Here is a 22,427-nt window from a genome sequence, read left to right as displayed (position 1 = left end):
CTTACTGTGCTTGCTGTGTTTGTGTATGCACATTTAAAGGTATCGAGGGATATTAACCGATGATAATGTTTTCGATTTAATAATTTTACTGTCAGAAAATGTCTGAAAAAAGTGAAAAATGCAGTGGTACAGAAAGCACAAGCTCACTACGCCTTGTTAAAAGTGCCAAATGTTCCATCACTATTTCCTTAAACTCAGCTTCTTCAGATGTCTTGTTTTGTTCAATAACCCAGTCCATAACCCAGAAATATTTAACTTACTATAACATGAGTCAAAGGAAAGCAGCAGATCTGCTGAAGTCTGGGAATGTTGACAATTTTTCCTGGAAAAAAAACAAAAAAACAAAAAATCATTTTCAAAATATTTGCTGATTAATTATCTGATCATTTCAGCTCTGATTAAAAGCATTTTGGCTGAGACCACTTTGAGCTTTTTTTTCTCCATATAAAGTGATTTAGATCAGTGGTTCCCTGCTCCTTTTGGCTTGTGACCTTACAAGGAAGCAAAGTTAACTTTTTACCCCTTTCATGAGCTGTGAAGGAAAGAGTGATTTTTATCTTCAAATATTGTCATTTTGGATAAAGTTTTGTAGACCTTTTATATGGAAGATTTTTTTTTCCTAACTTGGTAAATTTCTTGTGACCACTCAGATCAAGTTTTGAAACTCTAGTTATACAAAATGCCAACACTGTGATATCTGACTGTACATTATTATCACAGGAGATGATGACCAAAACTACAAAAGTAAGACCAAAGTTGTGATACAGCTTAAATGAAAATATGTTTTAAGGTGGTGCCTTCTATCAGAGCTATACAGTTCTCTGCTTGTTACATCTGAATCATCATCATAGCACAAACAGATGGGTGGTGAGTCAGCTGCAGGAAGGAGCACAGCGGTGCATCCATCTTTTTCCTGACCATCCTGCCGGCGTGACACCCCACATATGGTCCCAGACGCTGGTGGGAAGATGACACGCCCACACACAGAGCTCATCCTCTAATAACCACCTTCTCCACCCTCCTCCCCTATCGACACAACTGCTCGTTCCTCTCTGCCTCTAACTAGCTGGCACCACCTGACCGCGTCTGATTCATGCCAGCGGACCCCGTCGCCCACAACACACTGACACACACACATACGCTGTCCATCTCCGGCTCTGCCTCTGCCTCTCTCACTTTTTCTGTCACACACACACACACACCTCACAAGCACCACCCACACAGAGCCAGAGAGGCAGCATGTCTTGCATTGTCTGGTTAAAGTGACCCTCGGTTTTTCTTGCTGTCGCCTTGGGCAAAATCGACTGTGTGTGCTGTTGCTCTCCTGCTGCAGAGTGGATACAGATCCACTGCTGAATGCAGAGGTTTGCTGAATGCGTTGGTGTGTGCGTGGCCCACGGGAGGTTTATGTAGCATTCAGTGCTGCACAACTCTGCAGGAAAAAGAATCAAGGATTTCTAACTGAGATTCTGATTTTGTTTCTTGATTCTTTGGGAAACTTTTTAGATAATAAATGTCGCCTTTGTGTTCATATTTTTTATTATTTTAAAATCAGGACCAGAGTTGGATAAATGTGCTTCCTCATCCTCACTATACTGTCAGGGGAGGGGTTTTCATCAAATAGTTATTCCCAGCACTCATCTGTGCCTTATCACTGCAAGACTATACAATCACCTTGTACTAATATATAACACTAGATCTGCACCAAACATCTACACAATATTACGAAGCACTATTGTTATGTAAGTATTGTCTCTGTATTTAATGTCAGTGTAGTTTCTACTTCAGGTTGTAGTTCTGTTGCTGTTGCTCCTCATGTTGCTTTTTGTTTTGTGATTCCTGCAACTTGGCTGCTGTAATGCTGTGATTTCCCACTGGGTTTTGGAAACTGTGATATGACATTTTTCACCATTGTCAGGCAATTCATTGATTTAACTATTAAGTGAATGGTTCATGCAGCTCTGATTCTGACTCATTTTGATTTTTTTATTGCTCCTTTTAAGCCTTTTTTCCCCTCACTGTATTACTCTGCTGTCTCTTACAGACCTATTAGATTTGTTTTCATCTTTGCCTCCTCTGACTGCACATTTCATCAAATGGTGTCATTTATTGATGCAGTTTATGGAGAAATTAGAGACGCTCGGTTAGATTTGCTAATGCAAATCCGGCAGAATCGTGAAGTTAGTCATTTGTATAGGTCAAAATCACAAATATGCCTCAGAGAGCTTTATAATTTGAACACCCGCTGTTCTTAAACAGAGGAAAATGCACAGAAAACTTCAGGAAGAGCAACAGATTCATCCTCTAGGATGGAAAGACATGTAGAACTGAAAGTGGAACGGATTATTATGCAGCTCTGCTCTCAATGACGAGCCAGGGAGATGTTTGCTGACGTGTTTGTTGCTGGATGAGTGGTAGTATCAGGTGAAAAACAGTGAAAATAATGATGAGACTAACATTTATGAGAAGAGCAGATGTCAGATTTTTTTTTTTTTTTTTCCCTGTCTTGTCCTCTCTCCCTCCTCTCTGTGGTTTCATGTTGTGCTGCTCCGGCTTATAATCATGTTCAGCAAATTCCTTCTAGTCTGCAAATTCTCATTTGAATGAAGCACTCAGTCGTCAGCGAACACAAACGTTCTTGCATGCAAATACCCAAACTGAAATATTAGCAGTGGAGCAAATATGCCGACACACCCATAAAAGCCTTTTTCCCTGAACACACGATTAATCTCAAGCGTGCATACCTTTCGCAACTTCACATATACACTCACTTGCACACCCTTTCTTCTCCCACACACACACACACTCACCCTATTTAACACTGTATCTCCCTTCTCTCTGGCAGACATGCCCTGCAGCTGAATGTAATCGCCACGCAGCAGCTCCTCAGCCTGGCCCAGCAGATGCACCACCTCGAGGCCTTCATTCACATCTCCACCGCCTATGCAAACTGCAACCGCAAGCACATTGATGAGGTCATCTACCCGCCGCCCGTCGAGCCCAAGAAGCTCATCGAGTCTCTCGAGTGAGTGGATTGAAGGGCTGGTTTTTGTGCCTCCGGGACACGGAATCGATTCCAGTTCAGCTGGATTCACGCTGCGTGGAATTTGATGTGCAAGCAAAGTGTCTCTGAAGGCAGATAATGTGCTTAAAAAGTTAAAGCCAGGTTGTCTCGACTTTCTTTCCACAGTAAATATAGTCAAAGGAATAAAAGCTACTAACACATTTCAACTTTCATATCCTGTAGTTGCCTGGTTCCAAATCACTAAATCACTGCTCACATCTTTGCTAATCAAAGATGTGAGCGGTGATTCATACAGAAGGAATAGAGTAGAATGAATAATGTTAAATTAAATGGAAGTTCAGTCTGATTATCAATCCTGATATTCACTGGGGAATAATCCAAGAGATCAGAAAATAGGCTGTAATAATGGTTTTAGATGTGGGACACAGGCATTTTTAATGCATTGAATCAAGGTTTGTCTTTTTTAATTAAGACTGAAGTGGAAGCTTGTGGAGAGTTAGCGTGTCTATAAAGTTTTTATCCCTGTCCATCCACCTGAAAGGAGCTTTCATCACTTTCAGATGCTATAATGTGCAAATTAAAGGCCAAGTATCTATCTGTTATTTATATCTTAAATAGCTATGTTTTCCTAGAAGAAACTTTAAGTTTTAAAATGATAAGTCAGCAACTTATATCTGTATCCATTACTTTCTGGTGTGGACAGACAGAGGCTAAAACTGCTTTTTGAGCAAAGCTGATTAACACTGGTATACGTTTGTACACAGTATACCCCCTATGTAATTATTATTAATGAAAATAATACATATATGAGTCAGAAGTCAGCATAACATGAAATAAAGACATTTTTGTTCAGTACCTCATTGTGGTGCACGCTTTGTTTCTCTGTCTGATTATTGAATTTCTGTTGTCAGGTGGATGGATGACAGCATCGTGCGAGACATCACACCGCGGCTGATCGGTGACAGGCCCAACACCTACACCTACACCAAAGCCCTGGCCGAGTATGTGGTGCAGCAGGAGCAAGACAAGCTCAACATTGGCATCATCAGACCCTCAATAGTGGGAGCCAGCTGGCAGGAGCCTTTCTCTGTGAGTCCACCGAATATTTTCCCCCTTTTTTTCTGAAACACTTTCACATATTGTGTTGTGATAAATGTAATGTTTGTTTACTGTTATGTGTCATGTCACCAGAGAACACTCTTAACCTGACCTCTGTGTGTTATAAGCAGGAGTAATTCTTGCTCTTTCTGCTGCCTATTGTAAATGTTCATCAACATGTTTGACACTCATGAACGACCTGCTCGTCATTTCTAGGCCCCTCGCTCATTACGTGTCCCCCCCGGTGACAGTAAAACGAATGCAAATAAGATATTGACCGATGTAATCCTGCACAGGTCAATACCACCCCTCTGTGGGTTTTATCTTAAGTGGCCAAGGATTAAAGCAAATTGGTTAATATCTTGGCTGCAGACCGTGTTATTCAACCGAGTCGTCTTCAATCCACCCAAACAAACAGCTGCTGGGGTGGAGGGGGTGTGGGGAGGGTTGGAGAGAGCAGAAATAAGACACTGAGGAGGGAGACAAACTGAGAGTGGGAAGTTAGAGAGTCCAGAGGAGTTCATGTGAAGGCCACCCCGAGAGGAGACTTGGATACTGAGAGTTGAACGCTGCACTTCCTCGATGATTAAGCTGCTTTCAGTCTGGCTGCTGCAGGCGTTCTAACATCTTCAACATTTGCATTTCACTGAGTTGAGGATTTAAGTCACAGTTTACACTTACTGCATGTGGGACATTTCAAACCTGTCTTTAAATATTAGCCACTTTTCACCTTAAACGAGTTTAAAGTAACTTTTCAGTTGTCTTCACTTAAAAGTAATTAGTGTTTTGTACTGCCTGCCATTTTGGGCCCTACAAATTACACCTATAGTCACATATAATGGAATAAAAATGAGCATCTATTGTGTCAATTGAAGTAAGGTGGGTGGAGAGATGCAAAAATCTAAATCTCAGATTTGTGCATTGCAACAGACTGCTAAAGCTGTAATGGTGCAATTTGTCAAAATGTAATATAGTTAAATTATTGTTAATCTGTTGTGAATGGCTATATAAATAAATTGACTTGACTTGTTAATAGTTAATTGACTAGTCATTTCAAAATGACAAAATTGCTCGTTTCAGCTTTTCAAACATGACAATTTGCTCCTTTCCTCTGCTTTTCTGTCATTTCCAAATTTAATTTGGGCTGTGACTAATGATGATTTTCATTATCTATTAATCTGATGAATTTTCTTTTTTGATTAACTGTCTATAAAAGTGGAATTAAAAACAAACAATACCCATCGACCAAGGCGACATGTTTTCATCATTTCAACTTTCATCAAAGCCCTCTTGCTGTATTTCTAAAGCTTTCAGTGGCATCTCATGGTCCTACTCAGTCTGAACAAAGCTGATCTCCAGAGGAAGACTAACAAAAATCAGAAAAAGCTTTCACAAAGACATTTAGTGATTTTTTTTTTTTTTTCTGCATAGATGATGCTGCAAAAATAGAAATACCAGAAAAACACAGGAAAGTCCTTGTTTATCTGGCATCAGGAAATGTAGGCCTTGTGTTTGCGCACTGGGACTCTGACGGCAGTTCCTGGCTCTGTGCTCAACCTTCAGTTGTAAGCTCGGCCTGGCAGCGACTCTTCAAAAGGCCTCACTCACGCTTGGCAATGCAATCGCCTTGGCAGCTCATGCCAGTGGGCACTGTGAGGGAAGGGAGGATGGGGGATGGGGGGGCAGCTTATTTATATATTTGTTTTTATGTGTGGTGTGTTTACAACCACAATATACATGTAAGTTCTGTCATTTTGTGTCTCTGTGTCTTTAAACATCTCCAATTTAACCAACACATACAATGCAAAATACAAAAAAATCAAAGCTGTATCTCCCACTTCAGCCTGGCAGGAGGCCATCAACAGATTGTAGAGCTAAAAACACCTCAAGCCTCAGTGGCCTGTTCATCTCGTGCACTTTATCTCCAGAGCATATTATTAGACTCAGGACAAGGATCAGCCTTGACCACATAATGGATCTCCAGTCCCCACACGTTGGAAACTGCAGCAGTCTATAACCAGTGGTTTCATCCATTTTTAATGGAGTCTAATTGAAGTCGACAATCACTGCTACCCAGGCTCCTGTGTGTGTCCCCCCCCACCCCACCCCACAGGAAGTAACATAAGCCTGAACAGCTGATTCAGCAGACATAAACACACACACAACCACGTGCCTGTTGCTGTTGAGGATGTACAACCTGATGTCTTGAAAGTCTCCAAGGATTAACGCAGCATCTGTCTGTTTGTGCTCCTCAGGGCTGGATCGACAACTTCAACGGGCCGAGTGGAGTCTTTATAGCTGTAAGTAAAGGAAAAAATGTTACTCTTGAACCTTAAAGCTCTTTAACAAGTTTTAAAGTCTCGCTAAGACAGCTTTCTTGAATCAATCAGGCTGGCAAGGGTATCTTGCGCACCATGAGAGCCAACAATGATGCGGTGGCTGACTTGATCCCTGTGGACGTGGTCATCAACCTTACCCTGGCTGCTGGCTGGTACACTGCTGTACACAGGTCAGTAAACACACCCAGAGGTTTGTCCTGAGAACTCAAAACCTGGTCCCTTAATAGTTTTGGAAATTAACTGATTACTTATTCGCATACTGAAGAAGCACTCCAGTGATTTACTGCTGCACTTTCATGAAGCTGCAGGACTTGCAAGAGACAGATTTTTTTTAAAAAGGGATTAAAGTATCCTGACTTTTAGACAAGTATGTTTTTTCACATCTTTGAGTCTCCACGTGGTATGTTTGTGAAGCAGGATCTCTGGTGAAAGCTTCAGTCCCAGATTACTCAAGCAGCGTCAATAAACGTCCTCCAGAGTCACAAAAGTCATTATACAGCTGCTCTCACGCTGTGTACGACTTCCCATGATGAGTAAACTGACTCTGACAGTGGACAGCATGATCAACTTCAACCTTTAAGAATAAAAATATTATGGAATAGAAACATCTTATCTATAAAAAAAAAAGTAATGATGCAACTGATGAGAGTATTTTTAACATGTTTTAAGGACAGATATCTAATACACACCGTACTGTACTGCTTGAAAGCCATCAGTCTCTCACATACTGTATGTCCATAGCATTATTAAGGCGCTCCTGGTAAAAAGTTTACAGTGATAAAAGTATCAAGTATCAAAAAACTTTAGGAGGCGCCTTTTTAAAAAGACAGTCTGGATGAAAACTGTAGATGAAACTAAGGCTACAACAGAAAGATTTAGCAAAGAAGAATAAAATTGTTGCTGGTATTCACAGATGAAAGACATTAAAATCAATCTGATGCAGTGGAAATGGATAAAAATGAGTGAAATCCCTCCTGTTCTCGTGTCATGACTTAAGTCTTCCTTGGAAAACTCTACTTCACCAAAAACATCTCACTCAGTTCTTCGTGGAACTGGCTGGGTCAGACTTTCCATGGAAACGATGTGGGGAAAACTTTGTTCATGACCACTCCCACGCTTCTAAAAGAAGATAATAATGCAGATGCTTAGATAGACTACTAGGAAAAGCTTTAAACAGAGACTCGAGTTACAATTAAATATTGGAAGAAACAGATCATATCTCACAAAGGCAACAATGTACATAAATATTATAGTGTTGTATGTGTTTAACAGTATACTGAACCTGATAACTTGTACTTATTTTCAGAAGGAAAACAGGGAAAACAGAAAAATATAAGTTAAGTATTAACCCCCGCATATGTTAAAAGGTTAATTTAAGTTATCCCTCAGATTCTCAGCGCTCTCTAAAGCTCTGTATATGTTGTCTCAAAGTAATATAGACTCAGGAATTACCTGTGTTTACATAGGTTTTGAATTTATGATCAACTTTGTATAACCCATTATAGTTTACAAGTTCAGTGCAGTGTTATAGACTGATATATATTTTTATCCGCATCATTGTGACCCTCCTCTCCACCACCTTGCAGACCTAAAACAGCTCTGGTGTACAACTGCACGACCGGCGGCATCAACCCGTTCCACTGGGGAGAGATCGGTAGGTACACTGTTGCTTAAAGGTAATAGAAACCTGTCACTGCAGGCGGATATTTATAGAGCTGTTGTGTCTGCGCCTGCTGGCATCCCACAATATTGTTGTCCTGGTTCACTTTCATCATCACAAATCAATACTCCAGTGTTGTGACATAATGTCCCTGCGATGTAGTTACGTTGCTGTGTGTGTTGTGGAGGCTCGTGTGGAGAGTGTCTGCCACCTGCTGGAAAGAGACAGAGGACTGATTGAATGCTTGGCAGGGAATTAGAGAGCAAGACACATTTTCTTCTAATGAGGTGGTTCAGCACGTGTTATCTTATTTCCGAGAAATGAGACAAAACAGGTTTAAATAACTTTTATTTTCTAAAGCAAGATTTTGTCCATCAGACTAGGTTCTGATGCATTTAGAAGATAACAGGGATTTCAGTTCACCATCAGACACTATTAAGAAATGTATTGTATATAATGTAAAGTTTTTTACCCCTCATCTTTGCCATTTCTTTTATAACACTTTGTTTTCCACTGGGTTTTCAGTTCCAAAACAACAACTTGGTACAAAATCAGCATTTTTGCTTTTTCATTTCTCAAAATGAACCAGATATGCTCTTTGCCATTCTCCTACAAGAGTGAAAGGCTTCCTTTTAAAGCTCTAGTAGATAATATCAGACTGATATCGTTTCAGTTTACTTTTTAAGAGTCAAGTTTGCGTAAAAATAAACTTTTACATTTAAAAAGGGTAATATTGTAACAGGAGAAATAGTTGAAAACAGTGTGAAATGGGTTTATTACCCAAAGAGCAAGCTTATAATAATTTGCAATAAAGTTTACACTTTAAGAAGTATTGATCTAATAGGAAAAACTGTTTCCTTGACCAAAAACTTGAGTTGACAGGGTGTGGTGGGGATACACATCACAGTTATGACATTACATCTAAGTCTGGTTTCAAGTTATTCTCATTATCAGTTAATCTGCTGATCATTTTGTTGATTGATAGACTCTTGGTCTATAAAGGTGAGAAATGCAAACAAAACTTCTCTCAGCCCACTGTGGCATCCTTAAACTGCTTGTTTTGTCTGACCAACATTCTAAAACTCTGAGATATTCATGCTGTTATAATACATGACAAAGAAAAGCAACAAAAAAATGACAGACACAATTAATCAATTTAGTTGCCAATTAATTTATTGTTGATTGATTTATTGACTCTGAGTTACATCCATAAGAAATAGGATAATGTAAAATTTTGATCACTTAAAATTATCCTATTTTGTATTTAGTATCTATTTTGTGTTGAAAATGCTCGCAAACTTATCGTATTTACATCCCACATCATACTGCATCATTTCATTTATTATTTCATCATCACTCCAGAAATATTTTGTTAGAGTTGTACAAGTGATCACAGCCTTATTTTGAGGTCAGGATCTAAGCGATAACGTCACTTGTGAAGAGTAAAAACGCCCATTGTTTCCCCTCCCAGAGGTCATCATGTACAGTGGGATTAGAAGGCTGTGGATGTCAGGTTGGTACGATGTCAAGGGACCCTCTCTTTCCTCTCAGATTAGCAAACATGCTCCCTTTACCGAGGAAATTGCCACCAGATGGCTGGTAGCAGGATTAGGTCCCATCACTGCAACTCGCTGTTATGAAAGAGGAACTGTGGACTCTAATCTGACTGCCCCAGATGAGAGCTAGGAATGAAGCTAATCTAAAACAAGAGGATCAGAGGAGGTGGAAAACAACAGAATATGATATTAAAAAGACAAGTTAAGAGGGAAGATCCATTTCCTTGTCGCTGGCAAAGAATTGTGGGTACTCTAGCCTATTTTTTTTTTTTTTTTTTCTTTCCCCCCACTACTGTCCTGGTCCTCTGAGGGCAGCTCAAGGTTAGCGGTGATCCTCCAAACCAGCCTGCGAGGATCTGGGCCACAGCTGGCTGTCACCTCAGATCTGGTCATCTCAGCCCCTGCAACCACTACATATCTGTTGCCATGGAAACAAACGGTGCAAGGCCTAGTTTGCGTGCTGCTGTGTGTGATGTAATGTGCAGTCACATGGCTTCTCTCTGTATCTGTGGATGGTTGCTGCTGGATTCTGGTAGGAGGAAGAGGAAGGGAGGGGGTAGCTGCCCTCCTGCTTTCTGCCTGATATCCCCACCCCCCCACTCCCCGAGAACCAAAGCTGAAGATCATGTAATGCTTAAGGCCAGCCATGGTTCCTGGAAGTCATTATCCTTGTATAGAAACTGTAATCTGCGTGTTTACCTGTTTAACTGTTTCTGGTTAGTGGTTTATGTGAATTTGCTTTAAAGGATGTTTTTCATCTTCACTGCATCATGACAGCCCCACTCTTCCACTGACTTCAAGAGCAAGGCTGAAGCCCACATCTTATACGTTAGAGTCACACAGCTTAACATCTGAAAAATATATACCCGCTGATCTTTGAAATGCCCAAAAGGTTGTTCTTAAATATATAATCCACTACACAACAGAAAAAAGATTATTAATCTGTTTTCCAAGTTGCTACTTTTTTCTTAATCCAAACAAAGATGGCAGCCCGAAAATGACAATGTCAATTCCTTTAAAGTTTGTGCAACAAGAAACAAGAAAATTAAAATATCAGAGATGCTGAGAACTTTATTAATCCCAAAGGGAAACTGACAAATAACAATGAGGACATGTTTAAGGTTTAATCCATCATTTCAACCACTCATCTTTTGCAGAGCACCATGTGATGTCATCCTTCAAGAGGAACCCCCTGGAGCAGGCTTTCCGCAGGCCCAACGCCAACATCACCTCCAACTACCTGATCAACCAGTACTGGATCCTGGTCAGCCACAAGTTCCCCGCCCTCATTTACGACCTCTTCCTGCGTCTCTCTGGACAAAAACCGCAGTAAGACTTTCAGATGTCTGCTGTACTTCCAATATTTAAAAAAAAAAAAAAAAAAAGTTGTAACCTCTGACCCCACTCCCCCTCTCTCGCTGTAGAATGATGCGCATCTTTAATCGTCTGCACAAGGCCATCAGCCTGCTGGAGTATTTCAGCAGCCAGGACTGGGAGTGGAACTCTGAGAACATGAGTATGCTGATGAGCCACCTAACACCTGAGGACAGGAAGGTAGGATTATCCATGTACATGCTGCAAGTTTGCGCCAAATATTCTACCTCCTGAGCGCTCTCTCATCTGACTCTACCTGAATGGTTGACATGAACCTCTGCAGCTCTGTGCAAAGAAGGACAGTGGTAGAAAACTTGAGTACTGTACGTATGATTTTGAGCTACTTGTGCTGCAACTATTTTATACGACTTAACACTTTTATTCTGCTATATTTCAGTGAGAAATATTGTGGGTTTTTTTACAATGTACCACAGTTACCTGACAGCTGTATTAGTTACCAAGCTTTACTGCATACTTTTTACTGATGATGCTTATGTATTTAAAATTACTTTTGAGAGTCGCAGGACGTTTACTGCTAATAGAGTATTTTTGTAGTGTCATGTATTTCACTGTAGAAATATTTGCTTCTACTATTTAAACCTGGCATGGTTGAGAAAGCAAGCATTCTCTGGGAATACAATGCACTGTAATAGTATTAGGAAGCTCATTGCTCCATCTAGTGAGTGAAAGTGCAGTTGTACATTCATTTACAATGTAGAGCAGAGGCTTTGGCTTGGCCTCAGTATGAACTTCCCTGTTTTTTTCTCTTTTTGCTTTCCATCTTAGACATTTAACTTTGATGTGCGCCAGCTGAACTGGCCTGAGTACATTGAGAACTACTGCATTGGCACTAAGAAGTATGTCCTGAATGAAGACATGTCTGACATTCCCGCTGCCAGGCAGCATCTGAGGAAGTGAGTAATCAAGAGAATCAGCATTAAGGAGTGATTGGTCTGATATAGGAGCTAAATGAATTGTTTTGGCTAACCTCCCAGTTATGTCCTTTTTTTTAGTAAATAACAGGAATTTCTGTTTACTGGCAGATGTTTTGTAATGTACGTTATTTTCATAAATTTAGTTCAGCAGAAATTCCCCCAATCATCTGTCCTACTTCTACATCACCCTTACATGATTTAAAAACTTTATTTGTATTTTTAATTCATTTACTCTCTTTTTGGTTTTATGCATCATCCTTATGTTTAGCATGATAGAGTCCATTTTTACATTTTACAATTTACAAGATTTGTTTATTTTCTTTCAACCTCTAAAATCTGATGGACTAATGATATGAAAAACTGTATTCAGCGTCAGTCATATTTTCTTTCTAAAGAAAATACAAATTTACTGAAAGCACAATCATGTTGTGTGTTAACACGTGCATATTTAAGATTTACTGTAAAGACAAGAATTCATACTGTGTTTCATGATTTTTCACATTCCTCCTCTGCCTGTCCTACTTTCCCAGACTGAGGAACATCCGCTACACCTTCAACACTCTGTTGGTCATTTTCATCTGGAGGGTGTTTATCGCCCGCTCCCAGATGGCCAGAAACATCTGGTACTTTGTGGTCAGCCTCTGTTTCAAGTTCCTCTCCTACTTCCGCGCATCCAGCACCTTAACCAACTGAGTCTTCCTCACCAGCCTCGAGCCAGAGACAGCAGCCCTCGCCTTTAGCTCTCAGCAGGACAAAAACATCTGAGACTCCGACCATCCGACTAAAAAACACTCCAAATCCTCCTTTAGTGTGGATTAGCAGGGCTCTCTACAGGTGGGGGGGCTGCAGTTGAGTGAAGCACTCAGAAGGGGGAAAAAAGAGGTCTACTAGCCATGAATTATTTGTTTAGTTTGGAAATCTGTCATCAGTATCTGCACTGATCACTTCAGTCACTAAACCCCGTCCAAAAAAAGTGTTGTCTTTCATTTTGAACCTACCATTTTCTTCTCAAAGTGGCCAATTATATATGCAACAATAAGCCTTTTGTGTGACTTCCACTTTCTTTTCCACGTCATTGTTTCCATCCTTATGAATCTAGGTACATTGCCTTGCCTTGTGATGATTTTTTTTCATACTTGAAATATGGCAGTGCTTCAGTGGACAATTTCTATAAGATTATTTTGTTTTTTTTTTACTGTGGGGATATCCAGTTTCTCTCTTTAACATGCAGGTGATTTGGATATCTGTATGTCTTGCATTACGTGTATCTACTGCCTTTTTAAGATTACACACAAAGACTGACTGGTAGTTACCTGTCTCAAGGCCAATCCACAGATTATTGAGACTAGTATTAAAAGCTCAAATCTGACCACACAAGACAACTGTATCAATACGGATACCAAAACATACAGATCTGCCATCCTTCCTGCTGTTGAGGTTGTCACTTATTTACTATCACAAATGATAATGTCAGTATGTCTGAACATAAACCTTGTTTGTTTGAATGCTCATCCACTTTTTGCCTGTTTGTACAGCAGTTTGTACTGAAACTAAGTTTACTACTTTTACATCTTTATACTTGGTCAAAGGCTAGTCGGATATATGTGGTAGACCTTGGCAGTGTATTATATATAAATAAGAGTACATCAGAGTCAAGTTTATTTGTATAGCCCCCATTACATATTGTACAATCTTTTCCAATAGTTGTCCACCAAGCCCAAGGTTTCTAAGTCAAACTCTCCCAAAATCTTAGCAGATGAGGGAAAAACTTCACACGGCATTTCAGAGAGATCTCCCCCTCTCCTCAGACAGATGGGGGAGAAGCAGGAACCATAGGTGGGAAGGTAACATTTAAGAAATGCCAAATACAACAATGGGATTATAATAGATCCAGTGACATAGTTAAGTCCAAGGAATGGGTCCAGTTAAATAAGTCCAGTATCAGTGCTTCATGTTATGTCCAAGGTTGCAGGTATTTGAGGTATTTGAGCAGGCAGTTTGGTGGGGGAAGGAGCCAGGTCACTTGAAAGACACTTGAAACCCAGTTTTTTTGCCTCTGGTGTACTAGTGTTAGATTTGAGCCACAGTGGTGATAATCTGTTTTTCTGAAAAATATTTACCCTGAAATGTTGTACCTGTAACATGTAACATCACCTGTAACATCATTCAACAATTACTGCTGTACTGAAGGTACAGTATTTCCTCTGTTCCTCGGCTAGTTCATCTAGCCTTCTGGATGAAAAAATATTCCGTCAGCTGTAGCAAAAGAGAGATTTTTAAGGTTCCCAAGTAGCCCACTCACTGCCTGGATAGGAAATTAAGTCGCAGCATAAGGAAACAGGTCAAAAGGTATTTTTATTGTATAACAGACAGAATGTTTTTTCACCCAGATGGGTAGAAGAGTCTTGGAAGTTTCAGGAAATGCCTTCATTAGCAGCAGCAGCACTTTCAGCAGTGTTGTTTAAACCTTCTGGGTTTTCAGTTATCATCAGGTAATTATATTTTACAGAAAATGATGGCTGCTGTTACTGTGACTCAAATGTAACACTAATATATTAGAGCCGTGGAAGTTACAAGAGCTTGTCAAATCCTGTTGTGAACAGGACATTTTACATCTCTGCCTCACCTATGTGTAAGAGAAGAAAGATCATGGAACAATCATCAATGCTGATTGCAATATAGAATTAAATGTCATCTGCAAAGAGGCAAACATTCATGTTGTAGCTGCACATGAGTAAACCAAACAGAAGTACGTAGGAAAAAGAAGTGGACCAAGTCTGGAGCTTTGAGGGACATTGTACCTTAATTGATGGAGAGGTGGACTGCTGTTCATAAACTGTGACTTATGTATTGGTCTGGACCTAAATGACAAGAAAGCTAGATTATAAACAAGGGACTTTTCCTGGTATTACATCCATGACCCCAGTTTGGAAGATCTGTAAATAGTTGAGCTTACATATTATTCTTATAGACTACCAAAAATTGTATTTGACTGTTGATTTTTTTTGCTTGGTGAGTGTCTCCACAGAATCCTACCACAGAGCTTCCCACAGAATCTACCAAAAGTGTTAAGAGTGACAGGCAAGTCTGATTTTTGCTAAACAAACAAGAAAACTGTACAGTATTGTATATGTTGCAAGGCTTGACTCTTGACAGAATACAGATACATAAGTTATGAGCCTTTATGGGAGAAAAAGGGACAAAACTAAATAAATGTTTATGCAAAGCCCATGTCTGTGGTATAACAATGGTAACTGTCCCTAATTTCAGAGGGGGACAATTAACTAAAATGTCTGCAGCAGCTCGAGACCTGTACGATGAAGTGGTTTCGTCAGAATTGTTCTCAGAAAGCTACAGGGCTATTGTAACAGTGTTGTCTTTATGGAGTTTTGATCTTCTGCGTGTTCGTTTGACCGCAGAGTGCTGCCTTTGCTGTTTCTAGACCAAATGCAGAGTACTGTTGGCACAGGAAACCAGTTACTGTATGTAACAAACAGCAACTCATAATCAGTGAGGTCATCTTTTTCTTCTCTGGTGTCATTTTGCAAACTGCCTGACCACCTTTATTCCCTGCTCTGACAACACTTCATTCAAAGTCTGCTTGGCAAAACTGAAATAAACTAGAAGAGAAAAAGAGTAAGTGTGCTGCAGTCCATTAAACCTGTCTTCTGCCTCACTCTGTAGTTTACAAAATGTGTCTGCCACTCTGAACCATATCCTCTGGTCTTCTGATAAATGGAAGTCTCAAAGGAAAAAGGTTGCTGGAAAAATGTGAGAATTAAGTATTGTTAAGTAATTTTCTTGAGGTGTTTGCAGTTCTGATGATCTTACACTCCTTGTAAGCTCTTACCAATATACTCACTTGCAACAGTTAAAACTGTTATCATCAAAACGAGTTCCTCCTGAAATACTGGTTTTCTGTCTAAAAGATAATGCTGTTTTTATTTCTATAAAAACACAATATGTTGTGCCTTCACCAGAGACTTTCTGAAAATAGATGAGAACATTTTCAACATGTTAATGCTTTGAAACAATGACGATCTGTATTTTGTTTGCTGTTACAGGAAATGGAACAAAAAGCCTACAACATTTCTAAAGAAGCACCATCACAAAATGAAAATAATCTTTTTAAAAAAACACACACGTGTGTATGATTGCAGTCACAGGGCACACATCTTTGTAAAGTGCAACAATGAGTTTTACAATTTATCAAGTTAACAACCACAGTGTTTAACAGACAGTTTCAGCTTTTTCAACAGAAAAACACAATTCCTTTCAAATGGAACAATAATAAATAATGAGATATCCTCTTCATACAGTTTGTTAGGTCACCTCCTCATCAGTAAATCACACCAGAGGCAGGATCAGCTGTTTAATGATGGTCACTCCTGAGGAATATTGTCAGCCAACAGAGGGATCTGGTGATTGTTCAGATTGTTCATCTGGTCGTGTAGCTGCACATCCTAGAATAGATTTAGTCCAGGTAAATGTGTTAGTGCTACGATCTGATTAAATACAGACAGAGCAACATACTAATCTGATACTAAGCAAAAATATTGCCTGCAGTAATACAGACAGTATGCTTATCTGGCAACGGTATAGGCTCACCTCTCTGGGCCTGTAGACTCCTAGTTTGAAGCGACAGCAGACAATATCAAAGCAGAAGCCGACAAGCCCATGGAGCATGCCTGTAAAGAGAGAACGACACATGGATGACTTCATGGACAAAGTTTATTTTTCTTGTTTAAGTAAATACATTCTGTGTTGTTTTGCTCTGACTTTACAAGACCAGGGATGAGTGCTGCAAATTAGTTTTTTACAGATGCCCCATATACTTTACATTCGCTGCTGATGGAGATAATCCGAAGTTGTCCAATAATACAAACTGATAAAGATGTTATTGCAGGTTCAAGCCACTTTACCTGTCGTGGAGAATATTCCCCCAATGATGCCACACAGTCGCACCAGGAACTGCCACAGTGGCATATGCTGCTCGCTGACCGTCACCATCAGAGAGCTGGTGTCGTACTTCACAAAGATGCCGGAAACACCGTGACTGCCCGCTGCGTGGTTTATCACCCGCTCCTTGGAAACAGACAGTATGGTGTTTAGTGCTCCCCCTTGGTTTCCCTAAAACCTTTAATCCTCTCTCAGTCTCTACTTGCTTCTTGTTTTTTGTCACAACACTGGGTGCAGTTTTTAAAAATTCTTTTCATTTTACTTGTTACTCACTCGCTCAGTCACAGAAAACTGGTGTGTGTCAGCAGATATCTTGTATGTGTTCAGTCTGGTGGGCACCACTGTGATGAAATACTGGAACATCTGGTTGTCTGGAGTAGAATCACACAGTAAAAAAACATGAACGATTTATATATATATATATATATATATATATATATATATATATATATATAGTGTTTTTAAATGAATTACAAGCAGGAAAAATATGGAAACTAGAGCTGAAGAAAATAAAAATGAAATGTTATAGTTTCATCATAGTGCTTTTAGTGCAGGAAAACTCTTCCTACCATAATACCTTCTATGCTCCAAGGTGAGCTTGGGTCAATTCACGATTCAATAAATATGTCGACACCATTAATTCTGCCAAAAATGTGTATTTGAATGTTCTCGGGTAGATAACCACTTCATCATGTGTTTTATTCTCTCCTCTCCTATCTCGGGGAAGTGCAGTAACTTACTGTTATAGGTGATTTTCTCTGTGCCGTCCAGAGGATTGATGATGCCTGGTATCTCCTCCCCAAATGATAAATGGTCTATTCGATGGGAGAAGTTGTACGCTGAAACACAAAGATGAGAGGAGGACTCAGGTTCAATCAAGGCCATGAGGAATCACCGAGAGTACTCAAAGTGAAACATGAAAAATTGTTCTTGTAATCTGCACTGTTTGGGTTCATCAGCTGACTTTCATAGGAAATACGTCAGATTGAGGAGGAAATGAGCGATGTTGTGAAGAGTATTAACATGCCTGAGATGAAACATCTTGGCAGGAGAGTCAAAATAATGCTGCCTGCTCTCTGCAGATTATAAAAAAGGGGTACTGTAAAACAAGCCAAAGAAAAACATGCAAGCATAATTAGAAAAACACTTTTCACTTACTCTCATGGCTCACAAATGCTGCAATATGGGCATGGCCCTGAGGATGGTGAATAGGCCTGAAAAAGACGTGTGTAGTCATGGTAAGGAATTCACTGTCTTTGCATGGAGCGGAGCAACCTCTAGCTACAGTATATCTGTCAGCACCTTTTTGACAATTCAAATAGTTTCTTACTTTCCCACAGTGATGTGAAGGTTTCCTGCCACCTTGTTGACGTAGACGTGCCCGTGGATCCTGCAAGCGTTAAGTGGCTCCATAGAGGTATCCTCCCTACACACACACGCACACACACACAATTATTAAGCATATAATCTTGGTCTTTAGCTGTTCATTAGCAGTAGAGGCTGCATGATTTCCACAGACATCCAACAGAGCTTAATTATTCGCCTGCCATTTTATTTCCTTTCTGTAAAATTAACAAAGAGCTAAATATAAAACACATTGCATAGATGAGACTGACCGTGGAGGCAGAGCAGTGGGGGCTCCTTTAAGGAGAGTTTTGTAAAGGACTTCTTGAAGCGCATGTTCCTCTCTCAGTCTGTTCTGTATGAGAAGCAATGTCCTGCAAGACAAATAACAGGTTGCAAAACTGTCACTTCAGAATTACACTTTGGTGGTGAGAAACTACACCTGAAATGCAGTTATGCAACATTTCCTGACTGCTAGCAACACCTGAGTGTGTGGGAAACTACTTCAAAAACAATCGTTGAAAAATGAAGGTGTCTGGATGGATCAGATCTCTAACTACCTTTTCCTGTTTTTTCACATAGTTTTTTCAAGCCTTTATTATGGCAAATCTCAAAAAGTAGAAACTGTTGACTACTGAGATGATAGTTTGCATGACAGGTTTCATAAAATGGAAGGAAAACAGTGGCACATTTTCAGACAGTACAATATTTGTAATATGATGCTCAGGTACCTCTTGAGGGATTTCATAAAACGTTACCTTTGCCACAGTCTCTGTTGTGGAGTCAATTCAAAAATAACCTGATCAGTGGAGAAAAAGAGAAAAAATACACAGCTGTGAAAGGTAATATTTCTAAAAAAAAAAAAAAAAAAGTGGAAAGAAAACCTACTGTATGTGGATGCCCTGATGATAATGTGTGTTTAATTAACAAGATATGGATCTTTAATAAAATAACTTGTGATCACAGACAGAATTAAAAGTGATCTGAGACATGCTTCACTCACAGGCTCATACTGGAGGCCGTTGGATGTGATCATGGTCTCAGCCAGGTCCAGAATATCTGCTCCAACATCTGCAATCACAGACAATGACTTACTACTAAATGAATACATCTGCAATGCATGTCTGTAACTGGTTTCTGCGTGTGAAAGAACAAGAAGCTTGAAAACCTACGCTGGCATTTCATGGCAACTGTGATGTCGATGTTTATCCTCAATTTACTGTAATTAATGAAAAAGAAAAGAGTGAGAGTTAGTCAGCTCAGCTAGGATGTGACACAGTTCATTTAGGAAATGTTCACTGTGTAATTATTAATATTCAATAACTTACCTGGAAAAATCCTTGTCAACTGAATATTCATATTTCATCCAAGTGTCTCGATAAACAAAGAACTCTAAGATAGCCAGAAGTGCCATGGCACTAAAAGCTATCAGCGACACTGTGGATGAGAGAAATGAGTAAATATAAATTAAATCTTTTGGAATTATTATTATTATTGTCTTTTTTCAGAAGGGTGTCCCACCTGTTCCTCCTGATGCTGAGGTCTCCACATAGCTCTCTGATACTTTGGGGAAGGCGTCCAGCTCCTTCACCAGACTCAGGGCTTTCTTTCGGGACAGACGCCTCATCTTCAGGTTCAGGACACTTCGCCTCCACCTCCTCCTCCATTACAAACGAGAGAACAAACTATAGCAAACTGATCATGAACTCTAGAAGAACACTAGAATCCAAATATAGGTAAGTAGAATCTGATATAAACCTGGTTTGACATTTTTCATTTCATGCAAATACCACCATGTGTCTACTCTCTACCAGTTGTACAGTAATAACAAATGGTTCACACTTTAAAGACTCTTAATTAGCAGCTTTCCTGATTTAATAGTAAACACTGTACTGTTTCTAAATGTCTGCAATCACTAATTTATTTTGGCATTGCATTTTCAAATCTGTTTCTAAAGCAATTATTTGCTCCATTAATCAGGCAACTAATTGGTCTGTAAAACCGCAGAAAAAGGTAATCACAATTTCCTAAAACTTCTTCAAGTGGCTTTTTTGTTTTTGCTTTGTTTGTTTGTTTGTTTGTTTTTATAAGACAAACAGTGTAACATTTGAAATAATATGAAGAAAAAATGCAGAATTCTCCCAAATGTGAAGCTGGAACAAAGCAATATTTGGCCATTTTGACAGAAAAAAAAGACTAAAAGGATTTATCAATTATCAGAAGAGTTATAAATTTTGAGTTGAGTTGAGTTGATAGATTTTATGTCAGTTGATTACGTGATTAATTGTTCAGTAGATTATCAATCATACCCCGATATCACACTAATGATTTTGATACTGGTGCCTAAATCATAATACACTTATGTGCAAATATTGTGTGATCAGATAGACTGGATATATCTTGCACTTAAAACAAATACCACAGTAAACGCCCCTAAAAATAAAAATACTATGTAATAATACAAACCTCCAACAGACACACTTTACGTAATTGTATTAACACTGTGATACTGCAGAGAAACGATGCAAAATTATTATTTTAAAAAACTGATACACAGTCGATATTGAATATGACAGATATGCTACAAAGTCTAAAACAAAATTAATAACATTTCTGTTTTCTGAAGTGAAGATATTGATCTACCGTCTGTTCACCGTCTCCTTACAGCAGCACATCTATTACTGCTTCACAACACCATTTATAATTTATCTTACCTCTTTTAACATCTGGTTAGGTGTTAATTTGTGGTATGAACATCCCTGGAAACCATTCTCAACAAGTTATGGGTTCAGTTTAAATGATATCTGAATTTCAGTGCACCATGATACATCCATGATGCGAACTAACAGGGGGCGCGCTCGCTTCTTCCTTGTTTGGGTAAACAGTGACGTCAGAGAGAGCGTGCGCGCTCTGGTTAGCGGTAACGCGCAACGAACAATGTCGCTATTCAGTCAGCAGGTGGCGTTTTAACACTAAAATGTTCCCCCTTTTAAAATGGATTTATGAAAATAAAGTAGAATAGAAATAGAATACAATAGAAAGGAATAGAATAGAGTGGAATGGCATTTTCATCAAGCTTGATGTGTGATTTTAACAAGACAGACAGTGAAACAACGGGTTTATCTTAAAGGTTTTGATAGTTATAATCTAATATCCCAGTATGCGCAGAAAATACTAACTTCTATAGTTCTGATTCATGTCATGTAACACAGACCTGATACATAAAACATATAAAAACACTCTGCTTTGAATAACAAGTTGTGCCTAATGAAGCTTCTCTACAAAAAAAAGTTCAATTGCCTTGTTTAAAACTATTTAATATACATCTTTTCCTCCCCCGCACTGAAAAATCCAGAGTCTGTGAACATGCAAATATTATTCCCTTTAAACTTTTTGCCGCTGGTGTGATTTTTTTCTGGTGAATGTGGGGTTCAATATATGATCACTATTGTTATAAGTTTATTAAATGCATGTATAAAACAACTTGATACAAGACTAATTGTTTAGGCTGGCATGTTGTTTGACTATTCACAGGTTTAACAAACAGCTGATGTAGTTCAGTCAGTCTTTGTTGTTGTTGTTAGCAGCCCAGTTTTGAAATGACCTGACTGTTTCGTATGAAGAAAAGTAGACCAGATCTGTGTTTACAGTGTTTGTTTGCAGTGACGCCGACTCAGCAGAATTTTGTGCAGGTGAATTGCAACTGACTTTCACATTCCAGTTTTTTGATCTGACAGTATTGTCAGTTATAGTTCTTTGTGATGCTTGTTATGATGTTATAAATAGGCCTGTTACACCTAAACCATTGCAAAGGTGTGTTACATTTCTTGTCAGTAATCCATCTACTAGTTAAAGTATGTAACAGTACAAACCACTGTCAGTGATAATATTTAAAACTGAAACCAAGCTTCTCCAAGTAAATAAAACTGGCCTGTTCTATGGTTAATGATCACACGATCCATTTAAGAAGTAGAAGTTGTCCGTGGTCATCCATCAGCAGAGATACTAACCCATCTTAAGAACCTCTGACCTCCACTTACAGGGGGTAATTAACTTCCAGGAGGAGAGTTTACAGATGTGTGGATCTGCACACCAGACATGAAGTTGCACTGCTCTCACTGGGCTGACAGGAGAAAC

General features: G+C 39.3%; 2 protein-coding genes across 3 annotated transcripts in view; one reads left to right on the top strand and one right to left on the bottom strand.

Annotated features, from left to right (window-relative positions):
• si:dkey-97m3.1 (fatty acyl-CoA reductase 1) overlaps positions 1–15,623 on the top strand; it is a 53,880-nt gene extending 38,257 nt beyond the window's left edge. The window contains exons 4-12 of the mRNA XM_018680936.2: positions 2,846–3,025; positions 3,937–4,114; positions 6,379–6,423; positions 6,514–6,632; positions 8,049–8,116; positions 10,836–11,007; positions 11,103–11,232; positions 11,839–11,966; positions 12,518–15,623. Coding sequence (XP_018536452.1) covers positions 2,846–3,025; positions 3,937–4,114; positions 6,379–6,423; positions 6,514–6,632; positions 8,049–8,116; positions 10,836–11,007; positions 11,103–11,232; positions 11,839–11,966; positions 12,518–12,680 — 1,183 coding nt within the window. The 3' untranslated portion in view covers positions 12,681–15,623. The remainder of the gene's footprint in view (positions 1–2,845; positions 3,026–3,936; positions 4,115–6,378; positions 6,424–6,513; positions 6,633–8,048; positions 8,117–10,835; positions 11,008–11,102; positions 11,233–11,838; positions 11,967–12,517) is intronic.
• Positions 15,624–16,004: 381 nt separating this feature from the next.
• LOC108886205 (endoplasmic reticulum-Golgi intermediate compartment protein 2) lies at positions 16,005–21,278 on the bottom strand. 2 transcript variants are annotated; one of them, XM_018680946.2, is made up of 14 exons: positions 21,005–21,278; positions 19,812–19,948; positions 19,619–19,727; positions 19,463–19,509; positions 19,294–19,361; positions 19,049–19,089; positions 18,563–18,664; positions 18,277–18,372; positions 18,105–18,160; positions 17,687–17,785; positions 17,220–17,317; positions 16,910–17,072; positions 16,596–16,675; positions 16,005–16,450 (listed from the first exon to the last, which is right to left on the bottom strand). In XM_018680946.2, exons 2-14 carry the CDS (start codon positions 19,915–19,917, stop codon positions 16,370–16,372), a joined length of 1,146 nt encoding a protein of 381 aa, XP_018536462.1. In that variant the 5' UTR covers positions 19,918–19,948; positions 21,005–21,278; the 3' UTR covers positions 16,005–16,369. The 2 variants fall into 2 exon arrangements, with proteins under 2 accessions (XP_018536462.1, XP_018536461.1); XM_018680945.2 differs by having other exon boundaries at positions 19,812–19,951; positions 21,005–21,277.
• Between the last annotated feature and the right edge of the window lie 1,149 nt (positions 21,279–22,427).

Source organism: Lates calcarifer, linkage group LG18 (genome assembly GCF_001640805.2).
Source record: "Lates calcarifer isolate ASB-BC8 linkage group LG18, TLL_Latcal_v3, whole genome shotgun sequence".
In the NCBI taxonomy this organism is placed as follows: Eukaryota; Metazoa; Chordata; class Actinopteri; family Centropomidae; genus Lates; species Lates calcarifer.
This window is presented reverse-complemented; position numbering and strand designations above follow the sequence as displayed.